The sequence below is a fragment of the Salvia miltiorrhiza genome, chromosome 2 (assembly GCF_028751815.1).
Source record: "Salvia miltiorrhiza cultivar Shanhuang (shh) chromosome 2, IMPLAD_Smil_shh, whole genome shotgun sequence".
Lineage (NCBI taxonomy): Eukaryota > Viridiplantae > Streptophyta > Magnoliopsida > Lamiales > Lamiaceae > Salvia > Salvia miltiorrhiza.
Genome location: NC_080388.1, coordinates 69,822,942 through 69,849,202, shown reverse-complemented (window position 1 = coordinate 69,849,202; position 26,261 = coordinate 69,822,942). Strand labels below are relative to the sequence as shown.

At 33.7% G+C, this 26,261-nt stretch overlaps 3 protein-coding genes and 1 long non-coding RNA gene across 7 annotated transcripts; 1 reads left to right on the top strand and 3 right to left on the bottom strand.

Moving 5' to 3' along the window:
* Positions 1-932: 932 nt before the first annotated feature.
* LOC131009938 (uncharacterized) lies at positions 933-1,424 on the bottom strand. The gene has a single exon (XM_057937337.1). The coding sequence runs from the start codon at positions 1,422-1,424 to the stop codon at positions 933-935; it is 492 nt and encodes a 163-aa protein (XP_057793320.1).
* A 4,666-nt stretch (positions 1,425-6,090) lies between these two features.
* Positions 6,091-11,162, bottom strand: LOC131008668 (potassium transporter 8-like). 2 transcript variants are annotated; one of them, XM_057935635.1, is made up of 9 exons: positions 10,924-11,094; positions 10,435-10,484; positions 9,845-10,334; positions 9,673-9,726; positions 8,071-8,331; positions 7,940-7,992; positions 7,715-7,838; positions 7,366-7,620; positions 6,091-7,234 (listed from the first exon to the last, which is right to left on the bottom strand). In XM_057935635.1, the coding sequence occupies exons 2-9, from the start codon at positions 10,471-10,473 to the stop codon at positions 6,258-6,260; spliced, it is 2,253 nt and encodes a 750-aa protein (XP_057791618.1). In that variant the 5' UTR covers positions 10,474-10,484; positions 10,924-11,094; the 3' UTR covers positions 6,091-6,257. The 2 variants fall into 2 exon arrangements, with proteins under 2 accessions (XP_057791618.1, XP_057791617.1); XM_057935634.1 differs by having other exon boundaries at positions 10,435-11,162.
* Positions 11,163-12,311: 1,149 nt separating this feature from the next.
* Positions 12,312-14,922, top strand: LOC131008764 (uncharacterized). The gene is made up of 4 exons (XR_009096329.1): positions 12,312-13,016; positions 13,166-13,253; positions 13,605-13,813; positions 13,941-14,922. It is a non-coding gene; the product is annotated as an uncharacterized LOC131008764 (long non-coding RNA).
* A 6,736-nt stretch (positions 14,923-21,658) lies between these two features.
* On the bottom strand, positions 21,659-25,348 carry LOC131008714 (uncharacterized). Of its 3 annotated transcripts, none has more exons than XM_057935730.1 (6): positions 24,950-25,348; positions 23,304-23,582; positions 23,047-23,153; positions 22,810-22,942; positions 22,483-22,677; positions 21,659-22,338 (listed from the first exon to the last, which is right to left on the bottom strand). In XM_057935730.1, the coding sequence occupies exons 2-6, from the start codon at positions 23,571-23,573 to the stop codon at positions 22,018-22,020; spliced, it is 1,026 nt and encodes a 341-aa protein (XP_057791713.1). In that variant the 5' UTR covers positions 23,574-23,582; positions 24,950-25,348; the 3' UTR covers positions 21,659-22,017. The 3 variants fall into 3 exon arrangements, with proteins under 3 accessions (XP_057791713.1, XP_057791711.1, XP_057791712.1); XM_057935728.1 differs by having other exon boundaries at positions 24,794-25,214; XM_057935729.1 differs by having other exon boundaries at positions 24,830-25,203.
* Between the last annotated feature and the right edge of the window lie 913 nt (positions 25,349-26,261).

The following is a 26,261-nucleotide window of genomic DNA, read 5'->3' as shown; positions in this document are numbered from 1 at the left end:
CAAAATTGTGGAAAAATTGAACAAATGTTTAAATTCAGGAAATTGAAGGTAAAAATTGAAGTTCATGGAAAAATTTGAAATTGGGCCAAAACAATTGGGCCAAAGTTCATGGGTTTTGGCGTAATTAACCCTTAAAAAAAACTATCACTTAATAAATTTAATGAGATTTTTGGAGGAGAATTTTTACAGCCAGATTCTTTGCTTTAATATATGTATATAGATTGAGAAAATAGGGGGAAACTAGGGGAAGAGTGTTTCATTGAACCATATATAACGACAATGTGCACTAAAAAAAGGAATTAAATACCACAAGATAAAAACTCGACAAAGTACCTCTAATATAGTACTATATATAAATGTATAGAAGGAATTGTGTTGCAAAAAAAAAAAAAATTATTTTGAATAAATTCAAGGGTTAAGTACCAAATACCCCCAACGTTGGGGCCCCTATCGCGTATAGGACCCTATAGTCAGGGTCCGCGCTGTTTACTACCTCAACGTGGCTAAACCTAAGCAAATCCCCCCCTCAAATACCAAATACCCCCTGCATTAAGTCACCGTTGGGGGGTATTTGGTACTTAATACCTGACTATATGATCCTATACGCGATAGGGGTCCAACGTTGGGGGGAAATTTGCTTAGATTTAGCCACGTTGAGGTAGTAAACAGCGCGGACCCTGACTATAGGGTCCTATACGCGATATGGGCCCCAACGTTTGGGGGGTTTTTGGTACTTAACCCTAAATTCAACCACCAAGTAGTATTTGACAACTTTTAAAAGAATATTAAAAAAAAGCCTACAAGTAAATTAAATATATTTACTAAAAAGAAAAATAATCTGCCGAACCAACAAGATTCCTTTGTAGTATAAAACGGGTAAACCCAACCGACTTTCTGCACGCCACGCCAGCGCCCGGCGCAAGTTAGGCGCCTCACGTGAGCGGCGCACCGTCATTCAACAACAGGCTGTTCTGCACCGGAATCGCCGCATACCGCGACGGAAAGTCCCGGAAAACCCCGTCGTCCTCGAGTTGACCGTTCTGCCCCGGTCCTTGGTCGAAATTCAGCGCGTAGCTACACGGATCGTACTGGAATTTCCCCAACTTCGACCGCGGCGGCACCCTGTTGAACCGCCGGATGAACGTCTTCCACTTCGGCCCCGCCACCAGCTCCGACCATTCCCTCACCTTCTTAAACGCCTCCACTCCGTCGCTCCACCAACTCCGCTCTCCGCCGTCGTCGTGGCGCTCGCTCTCCGATGTCGAAATTCGCTCCCAATTCTTCGTCTTCGGCCTTCCGTAGCAAGGTAAAGTCCACGAGCAGCAGCACCGGCGGCGGAAGAATGCGGCTTCCACGAAATCGTCGGCTGAATCGTCGCCTCTCCGGTTGGATTCCGGCGTGGTTGTCTGCAGTTGCGACGCCATGAGAGGCGAAGGAAGTATGAAAAGAGATGTGAGAGAAAAGAGAAATGGCAGAAGGAGACGATTCTCCCTCCTGCAAACCCTAATTCTAATGCGCTCTGGCTGTCGCTTTCTCTCTCACCCACATATATTAATATGCGAGTTCTTATATAACGGGAATATAAGTGTGCGTTGATGAAGGGCTACCGGATACCGGGTGTGCCGGTAAACAGGTGTCTATTCCCTTTAATTCTCAACATAACGGGAATATTGGCCTTCGTAGATGTTTTTATAGCAACTTAATTAAACTCATGTTTATTTAAGGTAATTGTTTTCGAGGCAGATTATTTTAGGTAATTAAAGTATATTTTATTACCACAAATTATTAAATCAAACCATATATTAATACATATGGTGTTGAAGTTTTTTTTTTTTCTTTCTTTGGACTTTGGAGTATGCTGAATGTTTTTAATTGTTAAACTTTTTTAAAGTTTTGTTTTACTCGTAATTCCTAAACGGCATTATTTAGGAGTGACGTGGAAAAAATTCTTCAGCATTTCACTAGTGGAATTTTGACAGCTAAACCAACTAGATTTTTCAGTACTGGATAATTCAATCTGTTCTAGAGTAGAAACAAAATATATACTTATTGGGTATTAATATGTCAAAATTAAAATGTGTATTCTAGATTTGACCAGCCTGTAGATGTAAATATTATTCTTTCCTAATTTATATGTATCTAATAGACATATTACTTAATGTACTTCGGTGGATAAATTATTGTCTTCATGTAATGAAGATAGAAAATAAAATAAATGAAGCAAAAGTTTTGTGAGACACAAAAATAACACCTGTAACTTGATCACCTAAAAAAAACTTGTAACTTGATATTTATAGAAAAAAATTAATGTAGTGATAGAATGATTAATACCTAAAATTAAACAAATTCGAGTTCATCGTCATTAAACCTTTAAATTTAATTTCTAATTGATCACAATGAATACTTGAAAAATATTACTCCATTTGTTCCATTGAAAGTGGCTTGTATTCTATTTTGGATTGTCACACTGTAAGTGATCACCTGTTTTTATAAATGGCAAAATTTAATTTATAAAAAAATATATGTGCTATCACTTTATACATTCACTTTATTTTATGTATAATAAAATAATTCGTCACTTTTAATGAGATGGGGAAAGTACTATTTCTAGCTGCCGTATTGACAACACGAGACTAAACAACTGAATCAATTCTTGAATTAGGATAATATTCAAAAATATCTCAACATCTGTCTAATTAAAGTCTTAAAAAACATTCCACCCAACCTTTGCCAAAAGTTTAAAATATGACCCAATGTTTAAAGAGTTGCTTTTTGTATCCAATGTTTACCTAAAGTATAAAAATGCCTCTGAATTTATTTTTTCGGGATCGTAAAATTTACGTGAGGAGCCAAAATTTAAAGTGGATTATTTCTCTATTTAAAAACTAGTGTTCTAGGAAGGTTGCTACAAGAATTAACTTAAACTATTTAAGAAAGTGCAGTCAGCAGATAATACATCAAAAAGCAATCATAAAAAGACTCTAGAATATCTCATCAAAATCATTTAAAAAAAATAAAAATTACAAAAAGTTTATAAATATAATTAAATAGATCACCTGCGTGCGGAAACCTCTACACCACACAAAAATGAGAAAATAATCGCACACAATCGAAATCACTACTCCGCATGCAAGCGGAATTGAATCCAAAACTCTCACAAAGAAGAGTCTTTCATCAAAATCAGTTTTAAGTACATTACTTTATTCTTTTATTCATTTGACAAAGCAATATTATTATTTATATATTCATAATACTATTTTTTTTTTTTAAAGAAGAATAATATTCATCAAGGTTTGGCTCATGAAAATTCAGATTCGACATTATTTTTAGACTTTAGACAACGTTGGGACACTTTAGATTGTCCCACTTGGTTTAAAATCAAATTACTACATTTTTTGAAGGGAATCAAATTACATTTCTTTTAAGTTGCAGTTTAGGTTGATGACTATAATTTGGGCCATAATATAGGGAAATAAATAAATAATTATGGGGGTCGCTGGCTGGAGCCAATAAAGTCAGTGGCCAACGGTCTCGTTAGGTATGTCGACGTGGCGGATAGGTCCATATAGTGTTGCACCAGATAATATAAATTGTTTCAATGCAAATTTTACATTGATTTTGTTTGATTTCAAGCCAATTATGATGACATAATATAATGATTATTGATTAGGTTTCATCAAATCAATCGAGCATTATTATTATTTTAAAATCAGTATAAAAGGGCCGTCCAATAATGAAGATTCATATTCGTTGTGTTCTTGATCAGTTGACAACTGACAAACCTTAACTACTTAAGATGGCTTATTTATTTCCATTTTTTATTTTATTTTTGCTTTTCTGGAAAGAAGACTGATCTCTTTTAAATGTTGGATCCACCGGGCAAGATTCCATTCATATATTATAAGTATTATCAATTAATCCGGTGATTTATTTTATTAATATATATTTATTTGTATAACGTATTGTGTATTCATGAAATAAAATATGAAAAACTCGCGCAAGCGATCAACATTTAATTTTTTTTATATTCAGATACCTCTTATAATTCTAATTCAAAAAAATATTTAACCTTTTTTCTAAGTTTAATTCATCTCTTACTTATTGAGCAAGGTTTTATCATGAAATATATATATATATATATATATATATATATATATATATATATATATATATATATATAGGGAGAGGTTCAAGAAAGAACCATAAATAAAAGAAGACCGGAGAACCATTTTCAGCCATTCGATCATCAAGATCTACGGTGGATGCATCATCTCGTTAGATGAATGCAGATCCTGGGTTCGAATCCTGAAGGGAGCATTTTTTTTTAATTTTTTTAGTGCATTAATTTTAACAGCGAATGCATTAATTTTTACAGTGGATGCATTAGATTTGATGGTTCTCCCGTTCTCACAAATAATGTAGTTCTCTCTAGAACCACACCCTATATATATATATATATATATAGGTTTATTGTTAATGCGATTTTTAGGGGAAAATGATTATATTATAAAACATCAGAATGTAAAATATTCAAAAGTCAGAAAGAGAACTCTGACTTTCAGATCATTATATCATGAGAATCAAAAGTGCTGAAAAGCATGAGAATATGATCGTTGTTTGTAATAAGTGTTGTGTTTTGTTGGTATTAATTAGGTATAATTATGGTTGATTTCATCGTTGGCAAGTCATTACTTTAGGGCTAAGCGATTTACGAACCACACCTATCATGTTTTCCGATTTGATCTATTCTATGCTCTTGTGGCCAAAACCAATAATTTTCCTTTTTACCTTTCATTAAAATGTCAATGTAGCCATTATATGTTTATGTGGTGATTACCTACTTTACAGTATTTTAATCACTTTTCTAAGAAAACAAAATTTATTTTAAAATATTTTAGTTGTTTTAAATTTATGTTAACATTCTACTTTTATTGATGTATCACCACTTACGGGATTGACAAACAAAGGGATAAATTTGATGCTAAATTATTATGATATGATTCATCCAAATAAAAGAATAATCGACCACACGTATCGATTTAGTAGATAAGTTGAATTTTTTTCTTTCTTTTAAAGAGTTTATAAGTTATACTATTACGAATTACTCTTTATGCTTTCTATATTTTGTACATATCATTTTCTTAACCCATTTTGTACATTTCATATTATTTTTTATGAATAGCAAAAAGAGTACAAAAATATTTTAGGGATTTTGGCAAATAAATTCACGAATTATTTCAAAATTTTAACTTTAACGTGACTTTTGAAGTGTGACAAATTAAATCACCATCTTTTCAATTTTTGCAATTTTGTTCCCCAATTTTTTTTTTCCAGTCGCCGAAGTGTTGATTTGAAGCTTACGTGGAGTAGTAAAGAGAATATTGTTTTTGCGAGGCTTAAACGATGTCGTTTCGTACAGTTTCAATTAAAAATTTCTCCAAATTAAAGCATCGAATTGCACCCTGTATTTGCACCATAATTTCTAATATTCAACAATTTTATTACAAATGATGTCGTAACATAAATATTACATGAAGAACTAGTCAACGTAAACTCTAATTTAATAATCCAATGACCGCAAAAACCTGGGAGGATTGAATTGCAAAAATTGAAAAGATGATGACATAATTAGCCACACTTCAAAAATCACGTTAAAATTGTAAATTTAAAATAGTTCATGATTTTATTTGCCAAAATCCCAATATTTTATACTATGAAATAGCACATCCACACTTCGTGAAATATATGAAATTCATTTTCAAATGTTTACTACGTATACGTGTTACATCACTTGGTTATTCATGGGTTAATTGTAATTTATGGCCCAATTTTTAAAGCAAATGACCCGACCTATATAATAAAGCAAAAAAAAAAAAAGAGTTCGCACCTTTCATGAAATTTGCAAAAATGATATGAACTTATACTTTTGGGCTCGAACTATGACGTGCGAAGCTCCAAGATGATGTATACATTATGCAAAAGTATTCTATTCCACTTACAGCTTAACGATGTTGTTTTAAGTTTAAGAATTAGAAGAAAAAAAAAATCACATCATTAAACTTTTGTGAATTTTTAAAGGCAAATTCAAGATTGTGAATTTTTGCATTTTTTAAGCTCTTTTCAAAACGACATTGTTTTTAGATATTACATGCAAGAGCAAGATACAAGAGTTACTTTGGTTTAGTTGGATCGACATAGAGAGATGAAACACTATTTACACCTAACTAGGAACATGTATTATCTCTGTATCATCACACTCATACATGGTAAATCATTCCTACCTCCAAAGTGGATGCATGAGGAAAGCTCTTCATATATGTAGGTGCCCTCGAGTTCCTTCTCAAGAAACCATACCCCACATCAATGGCGATCCTCTTCATCAACCCCGACCCCGCCTTCGCCTTCACGTGGCAATGCCCGAGTATAAACGCCATCCCCGCCTCCCTCGCCTCCATCAACTCCTCCACCTCCGCCTCCCCTTGTTTGTCCACTTCCGGCACCACGAATCTCACCCTCTTCATCGGAACCTCGGCATCATCCCCTATCTTAAACGCAGAGGGTCTCCCTACCACAGTCATCCTATCTTTGCCCTCGAAGCCATCCTCGGAGTGCTCGTGATGCTTTCGTTCCGACCGGATGAACTCGGCTATGGTGCCCACGAGGTCCTCCTCGAACGTGACGTCGTCCAAGAGGGCGTCGCGGTACCCGTAACGAGCTATGCACCGGTACACTCTGTACTCCCTCGGGCCGACCCTTCCGACGAGGAACCTCTCCTCCGGCCGAACGTGAGGCACCGGGACGTACTTGACGCAGAAGAAGACCAGAACCTGGTGGAAAGCAGGGAGGTTCGCGACGAAATGGGATAAGATGGCTGGAATACCGGAGACGAGCTCGGTGTGGATGAGGCCGATGCCTCGGACACGGACAACACCGAGGTCCGGGCCGACACGGAGGAGCCAGTTGAGGGAGACCTTGTTCTGTACATCGAACTCGTACTTTTTCATGGTGCCGTAATGCCAGACGAACATGACGACGAGGAAGACAAAAGACAGGGCGACCGGGACCCAAGCGCCTTCGAGGAACTTGATCAACGCGGACGAGAAGTAGAGCGCCTCGATGGAGCCGAAGAAGAGCGCGAATGCGATGGCGAGAAGGGCGCTTCTGTTCCAGCAGAGTATGATCACAAGAGACATAAGGCATGTTGTCACCAACATAACTGTTATCACTGCCAGACCTATTATATACGAAACGAAATGTTATACGTTAACAGACGTCGACTGACAATACATAGGATCGAGTATTTATCTGTCTATCAAGAAACGATCCAATTACACGATAGTAAATATGAATGGAGACGAACATTACCCGATGCATTGCTGATGTGCTTCGTATTCCTAAAGCCGATTGTAACAGCCAAGCAAAGCAGCATCAAAGTCCAGTTAATTTCTGGGATGTAAATCCGGCCACATATCTTAGACGACGTGTGGATTATCTTGACCCTCGGGAAGCAACCAAGAGCGCTGCATTGCTTGATGATGGAAAAGGTCCCGGTGATGATGGCTTGGCTTCCAACCACGGCTGCGAGTATAGCAATTCCAAGCACCGGCCAACGCAGCTTTTCTGCACCATAACATAGATATATATATATATATATGACACAAAACCATGCTTAGAAAGCTCAAGTTGAGATGGAAAGAGGAGGATTTTCATATACCGGGAACTGAAACATAGAACCCGATGGGGTAGTCGTTCTCGATTATGTGATGTGTGGAAAGATAAGCAGCTTGTCCCATATAAGCCAAGACTAAAGATGGATAGACCACAAAGCTAAACGCTACCTGCAATGAGGCAGCAGTGCATTTTCTTTCAAACACGATGCATTATATTCCGTGGATCACCCAAAATCGGATATCAAGAAAACCAGCTAGTTTGATTTTACCTTGATGGACAACTGGGAAAAGTGACCAAGATCAGCATACATGGCTTCCGAACCTGAACGTACGTATATAACTGCATTTAGCTATTGGTTTTGAACAGGAAACGAAGCTGCAGATCGCGAGGTCTGAGTACCTGTTATACATAACAAGATCCCGCCCAACGACATCCAGCCTTGTCTCTGGGTCTTCTTCAAGAACTTGTACATGTAATAAGGAGAGAGTGCCTCGTAAACATGGGGATTCCACTGGAAAATATTGTACACCCCAATCGAACTGATGCACAACAGCCAGGTTATCACGACTGGTCCGAACAGAAATCCGATCCGATGGGTCCCAAAATGTTGCAAAGAAAATAGGAACACCAGAATTATGCAAACAACTGGAACCTCTATATCTGCAGGAACAGACAAAATTAATAAAAAGTATCCCAATTCAATCGATTCGTATACTCTTAAATTGAAGCATACAAGATCTTTACTATAGATTTGACAGTATGTCTCGCATTTGGAAAACATCTTAAATCAGTTGCACATAAGATCTTTTATGAGATAAAACTTAGATATTTCTGAGCTATTTTGTTCTAGTTTTTACCCTATAAGTTCCACATTCTGTTTTTGTATGCTTTTAGCATGGTGCATGAGCTTTACATTTCAAGCTAAGGTGGTCACGGAATGCACGAGCCAACAATTTGTCTCAAGCCAGGAAATAAAAATAGGGCAACGACACAAAATCAACTCAAACTATAATTTATATAAGTAGTTCACCTTGCATACCACTACACTAACACCAAATCCAATATAAAAGAAATGGATGATCATTATATAACAAGATTATTGCCAATCATACTATTGCTAAGGTGCTATCCAAATACGATGCGTTTGAAGATTTTAGGTGATCTACTATTCAAACTAGCATGCTTGCTACAAGGCTTAACACTTTATTTTATTTGAACTTTTACGATTCACATAGAACTGTTGGGATGTCGCGAACATACTGCAAAGTTAACCTCTTTTCGAAAAATCATTTCACTCTGAGGGCCTTGTCTCAACTATTCTACGTGCTTCACTTCACAGAGGTACTAGGATGTCCATAGAAAAAACAATCATCGAATGCACACAATCAGCATTGTTTTAATCAGAGTTGCATCTCCACTTATGATGATAACTATACAGTGTACCACAATTCCAAGAATGGTCAATACTTAGATAACTTTGATGAAGACCAAAACCTTGTCCTAGTATACAAAAGGCCCCACAGTAATGCATTTTCGTTACACGTTATCATTATTTTTGAACTGCTGCAGTCTACAGAAAATAAAAAAGATTCCAATCCAACGATAATCACTAGAAAATAAAAGGAATTAGAATATTAACCGACTTCCTTGACATATTCCACTGACAATCTCAAAGATAACCCCTTGTTTTACCATATTTCTACCAATTGACGCAGTTCACAAAGTCAAACCTGCATTTTAAACCTCGGCATCTAACTGAAGAGCTGAAAACAAGCTCTCAAGATAGAGCTTAAACCTGGCAAGGAACTGGTGTTTCTACACGGTTGTTTGCACAACAAAAATATCAAGAACTCGAAAATCTACAGTCTGCTACCAAATAAGCCATCAACTGAATTCCTTGACTTGTAAAATTTGAGCAACACACCAGTTCCAATTCCAAACATAGGGGATTGATGCCAGCGTGAAACGTGATAAACTTGAGGAAGATCAAAGAGGACTTACATTGGTGATGATGCTTTGAAACAAGAAGCTCCAATCCTGATACTGCTGAAAACACTGCATGCTCAAACAAAACAAAACAAAAGCAATTCTCATATCATATAATACCCAACCATTTCATTTCCTAATCTTTTGCAGCACAACAAAAGCCAAAGCAACGGGCGTCTGCTCATACCCGAAATTGCAGGAGTAAGAACTCCATCCCCAATCACCATACAAGCCCCAAGCAGAGCCAGAGTGAGCAAAACCCTCTGCAGCACCCTATGCTTCTCCAATGCTGACCTCAATCTCAAACCAACACCATTACTACTACTAGATTCAATATTTTCTTTCTTGTATTCATACAAATCCTCATCAGCAAGCTGCCCATTGGGCAGGGTGCTCACTCGGGCATGGCGGCACAGCAAGGAGTAAAGAGCAAAAGTCCCACCCTCACCATTGTCGTCAGCTCTAAGCACTATGAAGACATACTTAACAAGTGGTATCAAAGTCAGTGTCCAAAACACGAAGGATAGAACCCCATATATCTCTTCATTGGTTTCAGAGTGTTGAATGTCCTCTGCAAAAGTGCTCTTGTACACATACAATGGAGATGTGCTTAAATCCCCATACACAACTCCCAAACTCTGATAAGCCAATGCGAATACCGTTCGCCAAGATTCTTTCTAGAACAAAATCATAGGGAAAATAAAAAATCATGACTAGAAATTATCAAAGTTTAAATTTTTTTCACATACTTGTAAATATTTGGCTTCAAGACTTCACCTTTACTGTGTGTTTGCCACTCCATCCTTCATTATCCATCACGGGCCTCCCTGAATCCATCGGAAATTCAATTCTCAGCTAACATCTGATCTAAATCGAACTTAAAATACCTTCTTAAACCCACACTTCAAATCACACTTTCTTCATAAACCAATTCAAGAAAAAGGGACCCTTTTGAAATAGGGAGAATCTGAGGAGCAAACTCGCAAATCTACACAGAAATGCCAATTAAATAGTGTGGTAGCAGTACCATGAAGAGAAGCTGGTGGGAAATTGTGTTAATATATAAATGTACATGTGCAATAATAAAATATTCTGAGCGATAAGTATTGGGCTGTCGCAGAATATTCAGTTATATGATGATCAAGAAAGCAAAACAATTTGAAAAAGAAGAGGTGTGAAACATAAATGCATAGAAATTGAGAAAAAAGAAAAGAAAAGAAAAGAAAAGAAAAGGTGTCCAATGTTGTTGGATAATGTGTAATCCACCTCACTTGACTCTGCAAAATATTTGTATTCTATCGCTTCACCACACTAGAATAATTAATACTCTCCGACCAACCTTCCTCAGTTCCTTGTCTTGTTTGCTCAACACAAGTTTCAGATGTTTGTTTACAAACACACACACACACGCGTGCGGGTATCTGTGCGTTTTGAGTAGGCTTATTAATATTATACACATTATGATGGGCCATTGGCTGCTGAAAGTAACGTATGATGAAGAAATTGTTTGTGTTGTAAATCCGCCCCTTGGCAGATATAGGAATTAATTACCGATAGCCGATAGGGGCTCAACTTCACTGCCCAGAACCTCATTGTTCATAAATTGGGGCTGTAGCTTTCGAACTAATTTTTTTGGCAATTCGGATTATTTATTTATTTTTTAGGTCACAGTGAAATTTAATGTGCTTATGATTAGAGTTTAGTATTTTTATTATAAATAGGTCATAATTTTATTTTACCTAAACAACTGACCCAAACTTATCATTAAAAAAATACTCAATTTAGAAAAGAAAATGAAACAAAAATAAGATAAATTTAATAAATTAATATAATAAACTACTACAAAATATTAAACAATTAACGGGAATGCTATAAACTATAAATGAAAAGAAATTCATCTATTAAGAAAATATTTGTATTGAAAAGTAGATCTTCTTTTATTAACTTTGATTATTAGTATATTATATTCTTTCTTACTCCTTCCATCCCACTATAAATGGCTCAAAACTTTTCGACACAAAAATTAAAATATATATATATAAATTAATTAAAAGTGGTATAGCGTACATTTTTTTAAGGATTAAATTTTACCATTTACATAAACAAGTCACTTGATAATAGTAATGTTCAAAAGTTATGTGGTTTAGATGATAATGCTCATTTTTTTTAAGAAAATAACATTATCAAAGCATAGATTTCGGGCTTAAGATATTGTTGAACGTGATTTAATATAAGCTTCCTTAAAAAAATACTTATAATGACGGGTATAAAAGAAACGAAAACGGTCGTGCAATTTATTTATAAAATCGGAAGTCTAATGGGCATTTTAACGGCTTCTTATTAATTTTTCATTTCTCTTTTTTTTTCTTTATTGGTTTTTTTGTTAGGCTTGGGCTGGATTGAACAATCTCTCTCTCTCCGCTTTTAAATTGCATGTTCACCGTTATTATTAGAGAGTAATCAAGTTGTTGATAGTATGGCGTCACTTTTCATTGAATTTTCTCTTTTAAATTGCAAATTAATAAGACTTGCTTGAGTTTCTATGTTGAGTTAATATATAAAACTATCCACTTTCATATTGTAAAGATAAAAATTGTCCACTAAGATAAAAATAATAAAAACTGACCACTTTTTGATTGAAAAGACAAAAATACCCTCTTTTAAATATATGTACTGTCTCTCATTCTCTTCTCTCTCTTTCTCCACGCATCACCGTCGCCGACCTCCGCCGCATCTTTCCCATGTGCCCGGAGCTCCTCACCTCCTCCTCCACCGCTTTCCGTGCCACCACCTTCCTCCTCCGTGAGGCTCGTGTGGACGCCGCCGACCTCCGCTACGTCGTCCACCGCCGCCCCGGCCTCCTCGCCTGCAGCGTGGAGCGGCAGCTCCAGCCCGCTCTCTACTTCCTCCAGGGCACAATCGGCATCGAGGACGTCAGCAGATTCACCTTCCTGCTATCGTGCTCCGTTGAATCGAAGTTTATTCCCCAAATTGATTACCTGTAGAAATTAGGGTTTCCGTACAGGGACGCGATCCTGATGTTCCGGCATCAAATCTACATGAAGGTGGAGGGGACTATGAACTCACTGCTGCCGTTTAGGAAGATGTGCATTTTCGGGCAGGGAGGGGCAGCCACGGGCAGGGCCAGCAGAAGAGTGGTGCGAAGGGCGAGGATTTGGTGGTGAAAGTGCCCCCGGGGACCGTTGTGAGGGAGAGTGGTGGGGATGTGCTCTTTGAGCTGCTGCATCCGGGGCAGAGGGCGTTGCTTCTGCCCGGAGGGAGAGGTGGGAGGGGCAATGCCTCGTTTAAGACGGGGACGTGCCCAAGATTGCAGAGAATGGGGAAGAAGGGCTTGAAATGTAGGTTCCTTTGGTTGCTTATGTTCTGCTTTTTGATGTATATATATAAATATGCTTTGTGCTTCTATGTTATGTTATTTGCAACTGTTAATCTTGTAGATGTTTTTACTGTATGTTAATATTCAGAGTTTGTGAGCTTCTTGATGTAGGTGGTCATCAAGAAACCTTTTGGTTTTGTTTAGGAGTGTCAATGGCGTTATACAGAATTCTACTAGGGAGACCTTGTTGCGAATCAATGTAGGTCATCTCAGCTTGGTTCTCTTTTATTTTCTTGTTTTTGTTATAGGCTGGTGTGTTATGTCATATTTGGATGAGTTTAAAACTGTAAGTGACACAACATCTGCCAGATCAAAAACTATTATATTGACCTATCTGATATTTTTCCCATGTAAGAGTCATTATACTTTCATTATATAATTCATAATTGATATTCATGGTTTTTTTAGGCGGTTTCAAATATTTATGATTTTTGACATGCCTCTAAGGAGCTCAGAAGCTGATAATTGGAGATTCTTCAGTATATAAGACATATGTTTCATATATTTCACCATCAATCAATAGTGCTTGGCTTCTCTTGGAATCTTGCAGATTCATTGTTCAGTTGTTGTAAGGGTTCTCAATTCAATTGTGGAACAGAAAAAGTTTCCAGTGACTCCACAACATGGGAAGAAGCAAAAGAAATCCTCTAAACATCATGTTCCTGATTCTAATTCTGGAATGCTTGACAGAGAAAGAACCAAATCTCTCTTGAGTGCTTTTCTTTAAGTAATGTTAATCAAGAAAAACATAATTAAGAGGTATGCATGACATGCTTTTTGCAGTTCGAAGTTTGTACAAGTTATTCTTTACATGCTTTCTACTGTCTAATAATCTCGGTGTCTCGTATGATTGTTTAAACTGATGTGCCTTATCTCATTTTTGTAGAACTTCACTTGTTGGCCCCTTATTTAAGCTCCTCCACTTGATATTTGTGAATGATGAGTGGATATCTGAAGCCACAGACCAGGATAAAGTGCTTATAGCTGCTCCATCTAGTGTTGATAGTTAACAGCCTGGCATTGCTTGTTGTCAGCTATACGTAACGTAGTTCCAATTGCTACAACTTGGTTGCTTTGCTTCATGTAGAATAGAATGACATGTTAGATGTTGGTTAATTAAGTGAATGACACTGTGCAGATTGGGATGTCTAGTGCTCTGGAAACTCTATGCGGCCAGGCATACGGCGCTAAGCAATACAAAAGAGTGGAAACTCTTACTTATGGTGCAATCATATGTCTGTTTTTTTTTTGTGTAGCTCTATCTCTTGTCTTCATCTTGACGAAGAGAGTGCTGCTTGTGACGGGCCAAGATCCTTCAATTTCAGCTGTAGCAAGGAAGTTTGCAATCCTGCTCATCCCAATGCTGTTCCCCTACGCATTTCTTCAGTGCATTGTTCGTTACCTGCAGAGCCAGAGCATTATTTTCCCTATGGTTTGGAGCTCATTAGCATCTATGTGCTTCTAGCTACCTCTCTGTTGGGCTTTCATATTCATATTCCATCTCGGAAATTCTGGAGCTGCTATCTCCATAGCCATATCCTCTTGGTTTAATGTTGTTCTACTTGTGCTTTATGTTATGTATTCGCCTGCCTGTCGAGAAACACGAGCTCCCTTGTCATGGGAAGATGACTGGGATTATTGGGTGCTTGGTTGTACATGAAGCTTGATGAGTTGTGATGCTTGCTGCAGAAAATGTATGAGTTGATTTTGGAGTTTGTTTAGGGGCCAAAAGTCTTTCTTTTGTTTTGTTGGATTTTGAAAAATGTAAAAGTGTTTTATTATTTATTAATCTTGTCGGCTAAAGACTAAAGTATGAAGCTTAATTGGCATGTTCTTGGAACTGAAATTTTGTATTCTGAAGTATATAATTCGGGTTCTTGAATTCATGACCACATCTATAAATTCACATGAACTTCATATTCTTGAATTCACAACCAAAATAAATTCAATTTAGTTGTGAATTCAAACTTTAAAAATTCAAATTCACAATCAAAATAAATTCTGATTGTGAATTGAATTTTGGTTGTGAATTCACTAAAACTCGAATTCACAATTAAAATAAATTCTAGTTTTAGTTGTGAATTCAAACTTTAAAAACTCAAATTCACAACTACTTGAATTCACAACCAAAATAAATTGTGGTTATGAATTAAATTTTAGTTGTGAATTCGACTGGTTGTGAATTCACAACCAAAAAATTTTAGCTGTGAATTAAATTCAGGTTGTGAATTCGACTAATTGTGAATTCACAACCAACATAAATCTGGTTGTGAATTCGTTTGTTGTGAATTCACAACCAAAAAATTCTAGTTGTGAATTAAATTTTGGTTGTGAATTCGACTGGTTGTGAATTAAATTTTGGCTGTGAATTCGACTAGTCGTGAATTCACAAACAAAAAATTCTGGTTGTGAATTCGACTGGTTGTGAATTCTCAATTCACAACCAGTGTGAATTCACAACCAAAAAATTTTGGTTGTGAATTCACACTGGTTGTGAATTGCGGGATTTTTTAAAGGGGTGATGTAAAGTGGACATTTTTTTAATTTTTAATGTGGAAGGGTATTTTGGTAACAGTGGACATTTTTTAAGTTTTTTATTTTAGTGGACATTTTTTATCTTTACAATATGAAAGTGGTCATTTTAAAAATCCACTCTTCTATGTTTGTGTTTTCCAAGGATTTTTGTTCTCTTCCTTTTTCCTTTTTTATAATAGGATAAATCTTGACGGATCAATTTGATCCGGATCAGTAGGGGTATAAAAGTCCATAAAAAATGGCTGAAAATGTGTTTTACCTTAAATGCCCCTTATAAAAGTTTATTATTTTAAAATATTGAACTTAATATATTGTGAATATAAATTGAATGTCTTTTCAATTTTCTAGGCCATAAATTAAGTTCATGAACATATGCACTTAAATCAATACATTGAACATATATAGGATACATAAAATTCGGTGCTATGTAAAATTGAACATTTCATTTAATTTTCTTTTTTATAAAAAATTAAACATTTCATAATTCGTAGCATTTTTTATTTAAGAAAATAATTAGTTTGGTATATATAAATAACTTGTTTTTAATATGTTTTTATGTTTTATCTGACTTTTTTGTTTTTGTAACATTTTTTTATTTAAACACCCCCAATCACTATAAAAAGTATTTCAATTTAAAAATTTAAATATTTATATATTATTATTATTATTATGTTGGATAATATATCTAAATTAAATTTCTTTACATAAATCATTAATGAGTATTGTAACATTTTTATTATTATTATTTATCAAGTTTGTAACATTATTTATCAAGATTATAAAAGTTTGTAACATTTTTTTTATTTAAACACCCCCAATTATTATTATTATTATTATTATTATTATTATTATTATTATTATTATTATTATTATTATTATTATTATTATTATTATTATTATTTTTATTTATCAAGTATTGTGTATTTTTCAACATCGTCTTGATTTTAGTATTTTCCATGAGATCGTAATTATTCGAAACACAACCAAAAATATAAAAGGTCATAAAATGTAATATAATATATATTCTAATTTAGGATTGTATATATGTATATGTATATCACATACTTAATAAAATTAGAATATTTTGTACAAGTAATTTTTTTTAGTATGAAAAAAAAAATTGTGTGAGATTGAGCCTATTGTAATCTCCAATGAAATCATGAATAAATTACGAATTATTTGAGTTTACTAATTTTAATGTGTGTGAGATTGAGCCTATATCGTAGATCTTGATGATCTAACGGGTGAAAATAGTTTATATTTTATATTCTAAGTTTTAACTTTTACAATTTTTTTAGAATATAAAATATAAACTATTTTCACCCGTTAGATCATCAAGATCTACGATAGGTTCAATCTCACACACATTAAAATTAGTAAACTCAAATTCTTCGTAATTTATTCATGATTTCATTGGAGATTACAATAGGCTCAATCTCACACAATTTTTTTTTCATACTAAAAATAATTACTTGTACAAAATATTATAATTTATTAAGTATGTGATATACATATACATATAAATACACACACACACACACACACACATATATATATATATATATATATATATATATATATATATAGGAGGGCTATCGTGAGAGCACCTCTTAAAATAAAAAATAACAACTAGAAATAATGTATGAATTTTATGTTGAACACATATCAATTCGCTGTATAAAGGCATGAGTTGCGAAAAAGAAATTTTTGCTACTTTTGGGATTCGAACTCATGACCATGAATTCATCCAACAGGATGTTGAATCAACCGTAGATCTTGATGATCTAAGGGCTGAAAATGATTATTCTTTTATATTTTAAGAAGTGTACTTATTTTAGCCCGCCCTATACATACATACATACATACATACATACATACATATATTTGTAAATAAATCATATCATATATATATATGAAAGCTCAACCAATTACATAAATAGTAACATATTGCCTAAGTTTATAATATTATGAAAAAAATTCATATAATGATTGTTATGCATCTATCGATCTCCTTTAGTGTACATTGGCATTGCTTAATGCACCTAAAGTTTCAATAATAGACATCATTTCAAACATTTACACGTCCTATTCTAACAACATATGCGATCATTTTTATTTTGATATAACGAGCAATAATTTTTCCTACCCGTTTCTTGTATAACATAAAATTTTAACATTCATATAATATTATTTTCATAATTTAAATATAAAAAATACTTTAAAATAATATTTATTGTTAAATATAAAACTCTTCTCAAACAATCTTAAAGTTAGTGGATTGACTCATGTGTGCATGTGTTTTTGAAATTTTAAAAAAATGTATATATGCAAGGACGATGTACGAAATTGTAAGCCCTCTACCCTTGATAAAATATTGAACTCTTTGTTTATAGTTAATGAATATTAAAAATTATGAATTAATTATATTTAATAAAGTATAGTTTATTTTCGTCAAGTTACCATACTAAAAGCTACAAAACTAATACAATCACTGTAGTTAAGCCGTTTTTTCGTATATATTAAGCAATAACTTTTTAATGCATTAAGATATCCACCGAAAAAGAATGAAAAGTACACAATATATTTTTAAATTATGTTGGCGATCACTAAAGCTAAAGTTGTTATTCATATATATTTGTGAGCAAGAGGTGACAATTTCATTTACATGTATTTATTTTTAAAATATAAAATTTCGCTCTTTATTTTTAGTTAATAAATATAAAAATTAATTATATTTCATACAATATATATATTTATGAATTATGTGTATATTTAAATCACTTTACATAATATCAATCAAATGCGTACGAAAACTTTAGCTCAAAATGTATCCATTGAATTTAGTCTTTACATTTTCCTGTCCTAAAATTATGAATTAATTATATTTAATATAATATAATTTATGAATTAAGTGTATATTTTAAACCACTTTACATATTATCAATCAAATGCCTACGAAAAGTTGAGCTTAAAATGTATCTATTCAATCATATTTTTGTTTTTGTAATATTTTTTATTTAAATAAAGGGTGTGTTTACAAAAAAGAAAAGCATACATAACAAAAATAAAAGTAAAGAAACACTTCAGGAAAATAAAAGTAAAACATGTTAACAAAAAAAATAAAAAACGTCAGATACATAAAGAACATCAAAGCATGATAACAAATGCATGATTGAGTAATTAAATACATTCATGTTGATTTACAAAATATATTATAAATTAGTCAAACTTCTCATTGAAAATACAAAAGTATTTATTGAAAATAATGTTCCCAATAATATATATACATATTTCATTAATATTAAAATGAAAAATACATAAAGGGTAAATATGTCTTTTTATGTTGAACATTAATTATTTTTTGGATTTGATCCGGATCAAATTGATCCAAATAGCAAGGTCCTTTATAATATAACTTTATTTTGTGGGATTTAATTATGTGAAATACAAAAAATAAAAACAATTATTATAAAAAATTATTGATTGAAAAAATTAGTTATAGTTGGTTTTGTTAATACACTAATATGGTGAAATTATGGAGGAAGTCTAGGTGGGATAACACATTGAAAGCAAATATAAATTAATATTTTGCTAATAGTTATATGCAATGTGGAACTAGTTTTTCTGTATAAATTGTTTAGCAACCTAATAGGTCCTCACACATAACCTACTTGATAGGATTCAAAATAAAAGATAAAAAGATTATTTGGAATTTGAGAAATTGTTAAACTTGTATGTACACTCGAGAAGAGTCGAAATGAAAAAGAAGTAAGCGGCATCAAAATCATTGGTAGAGAAAGGACGTGTCCCATTGCCAGAAAGTTCTATAATAATTAAAAAAAAAAAAAAGTAGATCGGGCTGGGCTGATATGTGATGACAAATTAATATCCATACCCTTTTAAAACACACTACTTTTCGATTATATAGTTATGCATGCCTGATGCCTCTGTTTACAATAATCTTTGTATGATCTTATGATAATAGTTTTTCAGTTGAAAATTTAAAATGTTTATTTTTATAAAAATATCGCGTTTATGTTTTTAATCGTTTCAATCACAATTCTTACTGTCTCAATTACAATTATATTTGTAGGACAAAAATCTTACACAATCTTAATTACTTCTATACTTTTTTCAACTAATAATTTGGAAAATTCATTGATATTAATCGTGAATTATATATATATATATATATATATATATATATATATATATATATATATAGAGAGAGAGAGAGAGAGAGAGAGAGAGAGAGAGAGAGATGGGCTAAAACTAAAATAATTCACGGCTAATTGTGTTGTACTCAATTCACGGCCAATTGACCATGTTTGTAAATTTTTGGATATATACATTAATTATTAGTATTATATTTCTAAATTTTTCAGATATTGATTTTTTTAATAGGTTATAAATAGAAACTATAAAATATCAATTTATAAATCCTCACAATTCGCAATGATAATTTATTTTAAGAATCACATAAACAAATTTCTGAAATTGAAGGATACAAATAATACTAATTAATTATAGTGCTATTTGGGCAAAATTTGTCCGAATAAAAATAAGGTTAAATTTTTTTAAAAATTGATTTATTTATAAATTTTGATTCAAGTTTAAAGGATTTAGTTAGTTTTATTGTTTTCTCCATATTGTAGTTTTTTTGTAATTTTTTAACATTTTTTTTTATTTTTTGTTATTTTATTTGTAATTTGTGTACTTTAAAAATAATAATAATTAAAAAATTATAAATAAATTATAATATAAAGAAAACAATATAAAACTAGTTAAATTCTATTTTATGTTGAACCAAAATTTTTAAATAACTTTATTTTATAAAGTATTTCATCATATTGTGTCCGGACAAATTTTGTCCAAATAGCATTATTGTAATCGATCATCTAGTTTTTCAAGACAGTTGGCCCTCACCAAAGTTACAAGCCAAAAGGTGATGTTTGGAGTTGGATCTTGGAGTATTTTGAAATTCGAAGTCTCACGGAAAGGTATGTGTGAGATTTCGAACTAAAACTGTTGTAATTATGAGAAGTTATTATGATCATTAATGGTGATCGCATTATTACTTTTTGTTGGCAGGGTGTAACATTAAAATTTAAGGTTATTAAATTAAGATAATAATTATATTGAGAGTGAATATTTTCTCCAAATGGTAAACTTGAACGCACGTTTTCATATTGGGAGAAATAAAATAATTCCCTTGAGAAACAATAAACATTTGTGATGCTAGGTGCTAACAAGAAAAATAAATAGATACAAATATAGTTATAAATCAAATCATATATTTAAAGCAAACAATTTGTGAAAATGGACAAGTATTCATTAGAAGAAAATTTGGATCAAGTACTTATTCTTCAGTGGGTCATTCTTCTCAGTTCAATTAAGACTATTACTCTTTTTTTCTGTTCTAACATTTTTGTTTCATTTAATTAAAGCTAAAGAGATTTAAATAAGAACCGACCTCAAGGGTTCGTTGTTGTATCCTCTGAGGTGTAAGGCTTTGTTCTTTTTTCTTTTTTCATTTTTCATTTATATAACTTCATTTGACCAAAATCCTTAGTTCAAGGTGTTAACTGTTAACAAAACGTTGATTTCTCATTTATTGATACAAAGAGTGCTATATGTGATATGTATATTTTATTTTTTAGTTGTGATACGTTTATGCATTTATTTGAACTTTCACTGTATGCAAATCTGTCTTTAGATTAAGTAGGTCTCGGGCAGAAAAGGTGCAAATGTTATGTACTATAAAATTCTTAAAAGTGGACATCAATGATCAATCCTCTGAAAAATAGAATATAATGAAAACCGTCAATAATTTTGTCGTTTTAATATAGTTCATAAATAACTTTCAATTTTTAATATTTATAGTACTATAAAATTAAAACATACTACATGTTAATATTAAAAGTTCATGACGCGCAAAGGAAATTTTTATATTCAGATCACAAAAGAGAGCATCATCAAATTTAACGTGAAAGCCAACAGCTGAACTTTCATATAATCTAATATACCCTCTATATATTCCAAACACGCAGTAAACAACACCATCAATACTTGTTGTATACTTGATTTTCGAATATAATATGAAGCATTGTTAACAATTTGGTCCAAAAAGCGACCGAAAAAAGCACATTTTTGCACAAATAGAACTTAATATGCTAACAATATGCTAGATCCACATATCATTAGAAAAAATTAACATCACACAATATCAAAACTAATAAGGAAATATAGCTAGTCTTAAATTGGGCGACATGCGTAAAATCATAGGATCTATAGCACAATACGTGCTTCACCTGCCTCTGCAAACACTTCAAACTTTCATGGTATATACAAGTATAAAACTTTTCAAATCTCACCACGACAATGGACCGGGAAAAATATTACCAGCTAAAAGCTCGTGTATCTTTACGCTATGAGCCTGTGACTAGTTCCTCCCGAGCAGAGTTGGTCACACGAAGGACGGCTTGAGCACTTAAAGGCGAAAGCTTTGATTGGCAGAAGTCCTCCCAAGACGTTATAACACGCTGCTCGGGTACAGCAGTTGGTTCTGGGGCTTGAGATTGCTCGGGTACTGCCGTTGGTTCTGGGACTTGAGATTTTTCGTATGCAGACTGCAGCTCGAACAACAGAGCACGAGCTGCATCCCTGGACTCGGGAAGCCGGTCACTGAGCTGAGATGCACCTATTACGATCAGTTTGTCTATGCCAAATTCTTCAATTCCATCAATTCCCTGCAAATATTCCCCACATGAAGACAATTGAGATGCCACAGAAGGACTTCAAAGATTCAGTCAAATTTTGAAACACACACAAAACAACAGGGAAAATATAATAAAAAACACAGTAAAGAGCACACCATATCTAAGAGTTCTTACCAGCTGTGGGACACTTCGAGAAATACAGATAGAAGCCTTAGCTCGAATTCGAGGATTCCTATTTGTAACATAAGGTTGCAACTTGGGTAGCAACAGAACAGGAGAAACCCAACTTGTCAAGGCTACTAATGCACTTTCAGCTGCCTCACAAACGAATTTCTTGTCTTGTGAAGATTTGAGGAGAAGTTGAACAAGCTAACAAGAAAAATGGGAAATTTATAATTGAAATCTATAAAGAAATAATATTAAAAAAAGGACGGTTCACAAGAAGCACAACGGGAGACTAATAGCATAAATCAATTTCAAATCTTCAATAAAATATATTACCAAAGGATCCAATGAATCAATGATGCTGTCCTTATATGCTTTGAAAAGGTCTGCGGCAGTCATAATTGCAGTTTTGCATACAGCACTTCTTGGATTCTTTAGGGATTTCACGACTAAGGAGATTACTTCATCCCTGGTGTTAAGAACCAATGTGTCATATAATATGAAGCTCAGCAAATACAGTCAAAACAATGAGATAACATTTTTCTGCCAAACCAAATAGAATATGATACTTACAACATACTGACAATAGCTTCCTTGTGAAATATAGACAATCGACGAACATTGTTGAGTGCATCACACACTGTAACCCAGTCTTTCGAGCCAAGTCCTGATAAGAGTGCCTGGAACCAGAGTGCAAGATAAGTATTAACATCCTTCCCAAATATTCATTCAAGGGTGGCATCATGATATAGAAACATCTCAGTAATTCACTTCCGCTTTAAGACAAAGTATTAGTGAAGCCTGTAAATATTAGTAGAGAACGCCCTTACCTTAAGACAATCATCCACATCTTCTACATCCTTCAAATCCTCAGACTCAATATACTCTACTTCTATACTGGTTATCACTGCTTCAGAATTTTCTGTTTCATCTATCTTAACAGAAGTGCCAACCACTGCAGCCATCCCTTTCCTTTGCCTTTCTTCAGTATTTTCACTCACACCTTCACCCTGAGCTTTTACGATGCTTCCATTACTGAAGCCTCCATTTATCCTCTGAGACTCAGGTACATTATTATCTCTGACAGCTATCTCAGACATTATGGAAGCCTGAAGCAACAACGATAAGAATTCAGTGAAGTTTCAGAAAAGTACACATAAGAATATGATTGGTCATACATCAATAGGTAGGCAAGCCAAATTTTTAAATGGATAGTTTTGCAGTTTATATATGAAAATGCTAATAGAAATCTATAGATGTCTATATTCGAATCTTTGACCCATGTAACCAGGTAATTTTCTGCAAACCAGTAATGACGGAGGGACAACAGGTGGTTATAAAATAACTATTCAGGTCATGTGGTAAAGCAAGTAAGGATCTATTGACCAATGTGTAATGCAAAACTCTGCTTCTTCAGAGTTCATGAAGTAAATCAGTTTCATATCTAGATATATTTTCCGATAGTAAAATTTTTCAGGTCACTAACAAAGTAACAATCAAGACGTCCAAGCTACATAGCAGTACTAAAGAGTCGAATGCAATGACTAAAATTGAAGGTACAAATTCTGGGGAGTTCAAATCTAGATTGTGTTTTTCAGTTTTTTGATAATCTAGCGATCCCCACCATCCTGTGCTCATCACCAGTTAAGCACCACAGAGTATTTAAAATTATTGAGAGAGGAAGTTGTTTCATCTAAGTCCTAATGGCAGAGCTAATTGAATATACATCAATTCATAGTCTGGAAATCTAATCACTATGATGCAAACACAAGTCTCAGAACCAGAATTTCTCACGACCAATTTTACTACACGTTGATGCTCATCCCAAAATTTCCAGATGATTCAGTGCACATACCATCCCAATTCTTAAGTTATATACCATCTTCATTCTCAAAAAAAAGTTATATACCATCTTCAAATTAGTGATAATTCATCACCATCTAGCTACAGAGAAATTTCACTAGATCAAGAAAACTCAGGCTTCAGCCCCAGGATACTCAAGTATAAGGACGAAGGCTACTCAATTGAAAACCTCTCTCAAAACCCTAATTCTCATCCAGCTTTCCTCTAAACCCATCCAAATGAAAACTATTCAGAATGTCACGAGAGATCAATGAAAGTTAGCAGATCGCTCAAATTCGAACTCCAAAAACCACACCAAGCCAAAAGCTAAAGCAACTAATCAAAAAACGAAAATTGCTGACATTAGCAAACTATTAATTCCTAATTAGCATAGCGATCCAGCACATAAAATCTAAAACATAAAAAAGGCAAGACAGCAGCAAAATGCCACGAAGAATCAGTAGGAACGAAGACATACACAGCAGAATTAAGTACAATTGCGTTAAGATCTCACGCATTCACTATCATTAACCTCCGAACTTCAAATTTCGATCTACTCCGGAGCCGATTCGAAATGCTACGCGATGAGTTTTCGGGTAATGCTAAAAATGCGTAGATAGATGAGAGTGATTACCACGAGAAGAAAATGATAAGGAATCGAACTGTGGCCGCCGCAACAACGGGAAAATGGTGAAAGTATTTATTGCAGACCTCAATAGTTAAATCTTCAATGAGAGCAAGAATCTCTCTCTCTATGTGTAGTATATATTTATATAAAGATGTGAGTGAGTGTATTATATAAGGCGTAAAACTGTAAAATGAGGGAAATATAGTAATGAGTTTTGGTAACCGGCGAGAGGAGGGGGGCGGGTAGAATGAGACGGCAAGTTTTGCTGCCCGAAACAAAGGACGGCCCCTCGGGTAAATATAAGCACGTGACCGCCGGTCAGAGTTTCGAAATGACGGATCTGCCCCTGGGATTTCTCCCAATAGTCAAATCTGCCACCTCTGTCGTCCTATTATTTAATCAAGCAGGTGAGCAATGAGCAGTGACTGTGAGCACTAATATTGAAATCTAGATGATTGATATCTGCAATAGTATTTAATTTCCACGAGGGCAGCACGGGCAATTCTAGAAAATAATCGATTTGAACTATTTGAATTATTACAAAAACTTGGGTATAGTCGGATATATCGTATAAAATCGAGTTGATCCGCTCCAAAATAGTACTCCCTCCGTCCCGCTTTAAATGATTTTATTTTTATTTTGAATTGTTCCACTTCAAATCATTCAACCCAAATTTAAAAATATTTAACACTACTTTTTAGATGATCCCACCATCACTTTACACATTTATCAGACATTCTTTAATCTCCATGCCAAAAAATTTAGGGTCATTTGAAGCGGGACGGAGGGAGTATTATTTGTACGGTTCGGGTGATGATACGAATTCGGATTAGAGTGTGGGTCAGAATCTAAGTGAGTATGCAACCCGATTGTACTATACATCCGAATCCCGATTGTACCCAAAATCACATTTTGAATGATTGAGTTTGAGATATAAATATTATTGATAAAATAATTTAATTTAATTTAACATTTAGTTTGTTTCAATTCATGATGAATAATTTTATTTAAACTATATTTATTCTATTAAACACTTATTATTTATCATTTTTGAAGTTGAGTTGATTATTTGATCGTTCTACGATCGTAACAATATTATCAATTTTATTATACACCAAATCAGACGCTATGATTGAGCATTGAATGTGAATGTTAAATTTGATTTGGTTTTGACCGGCTTCGATTTTGGCTCCTTTTTTTTATCTTTTTTCTTATTTATTGAAGTGAAAAATATAGATTCAATCTACAAAATAAATATAAGGAAGAATAAAGTTAACACAAATATTGATGTGCAACCAATTGCATCGTGCAACTGATT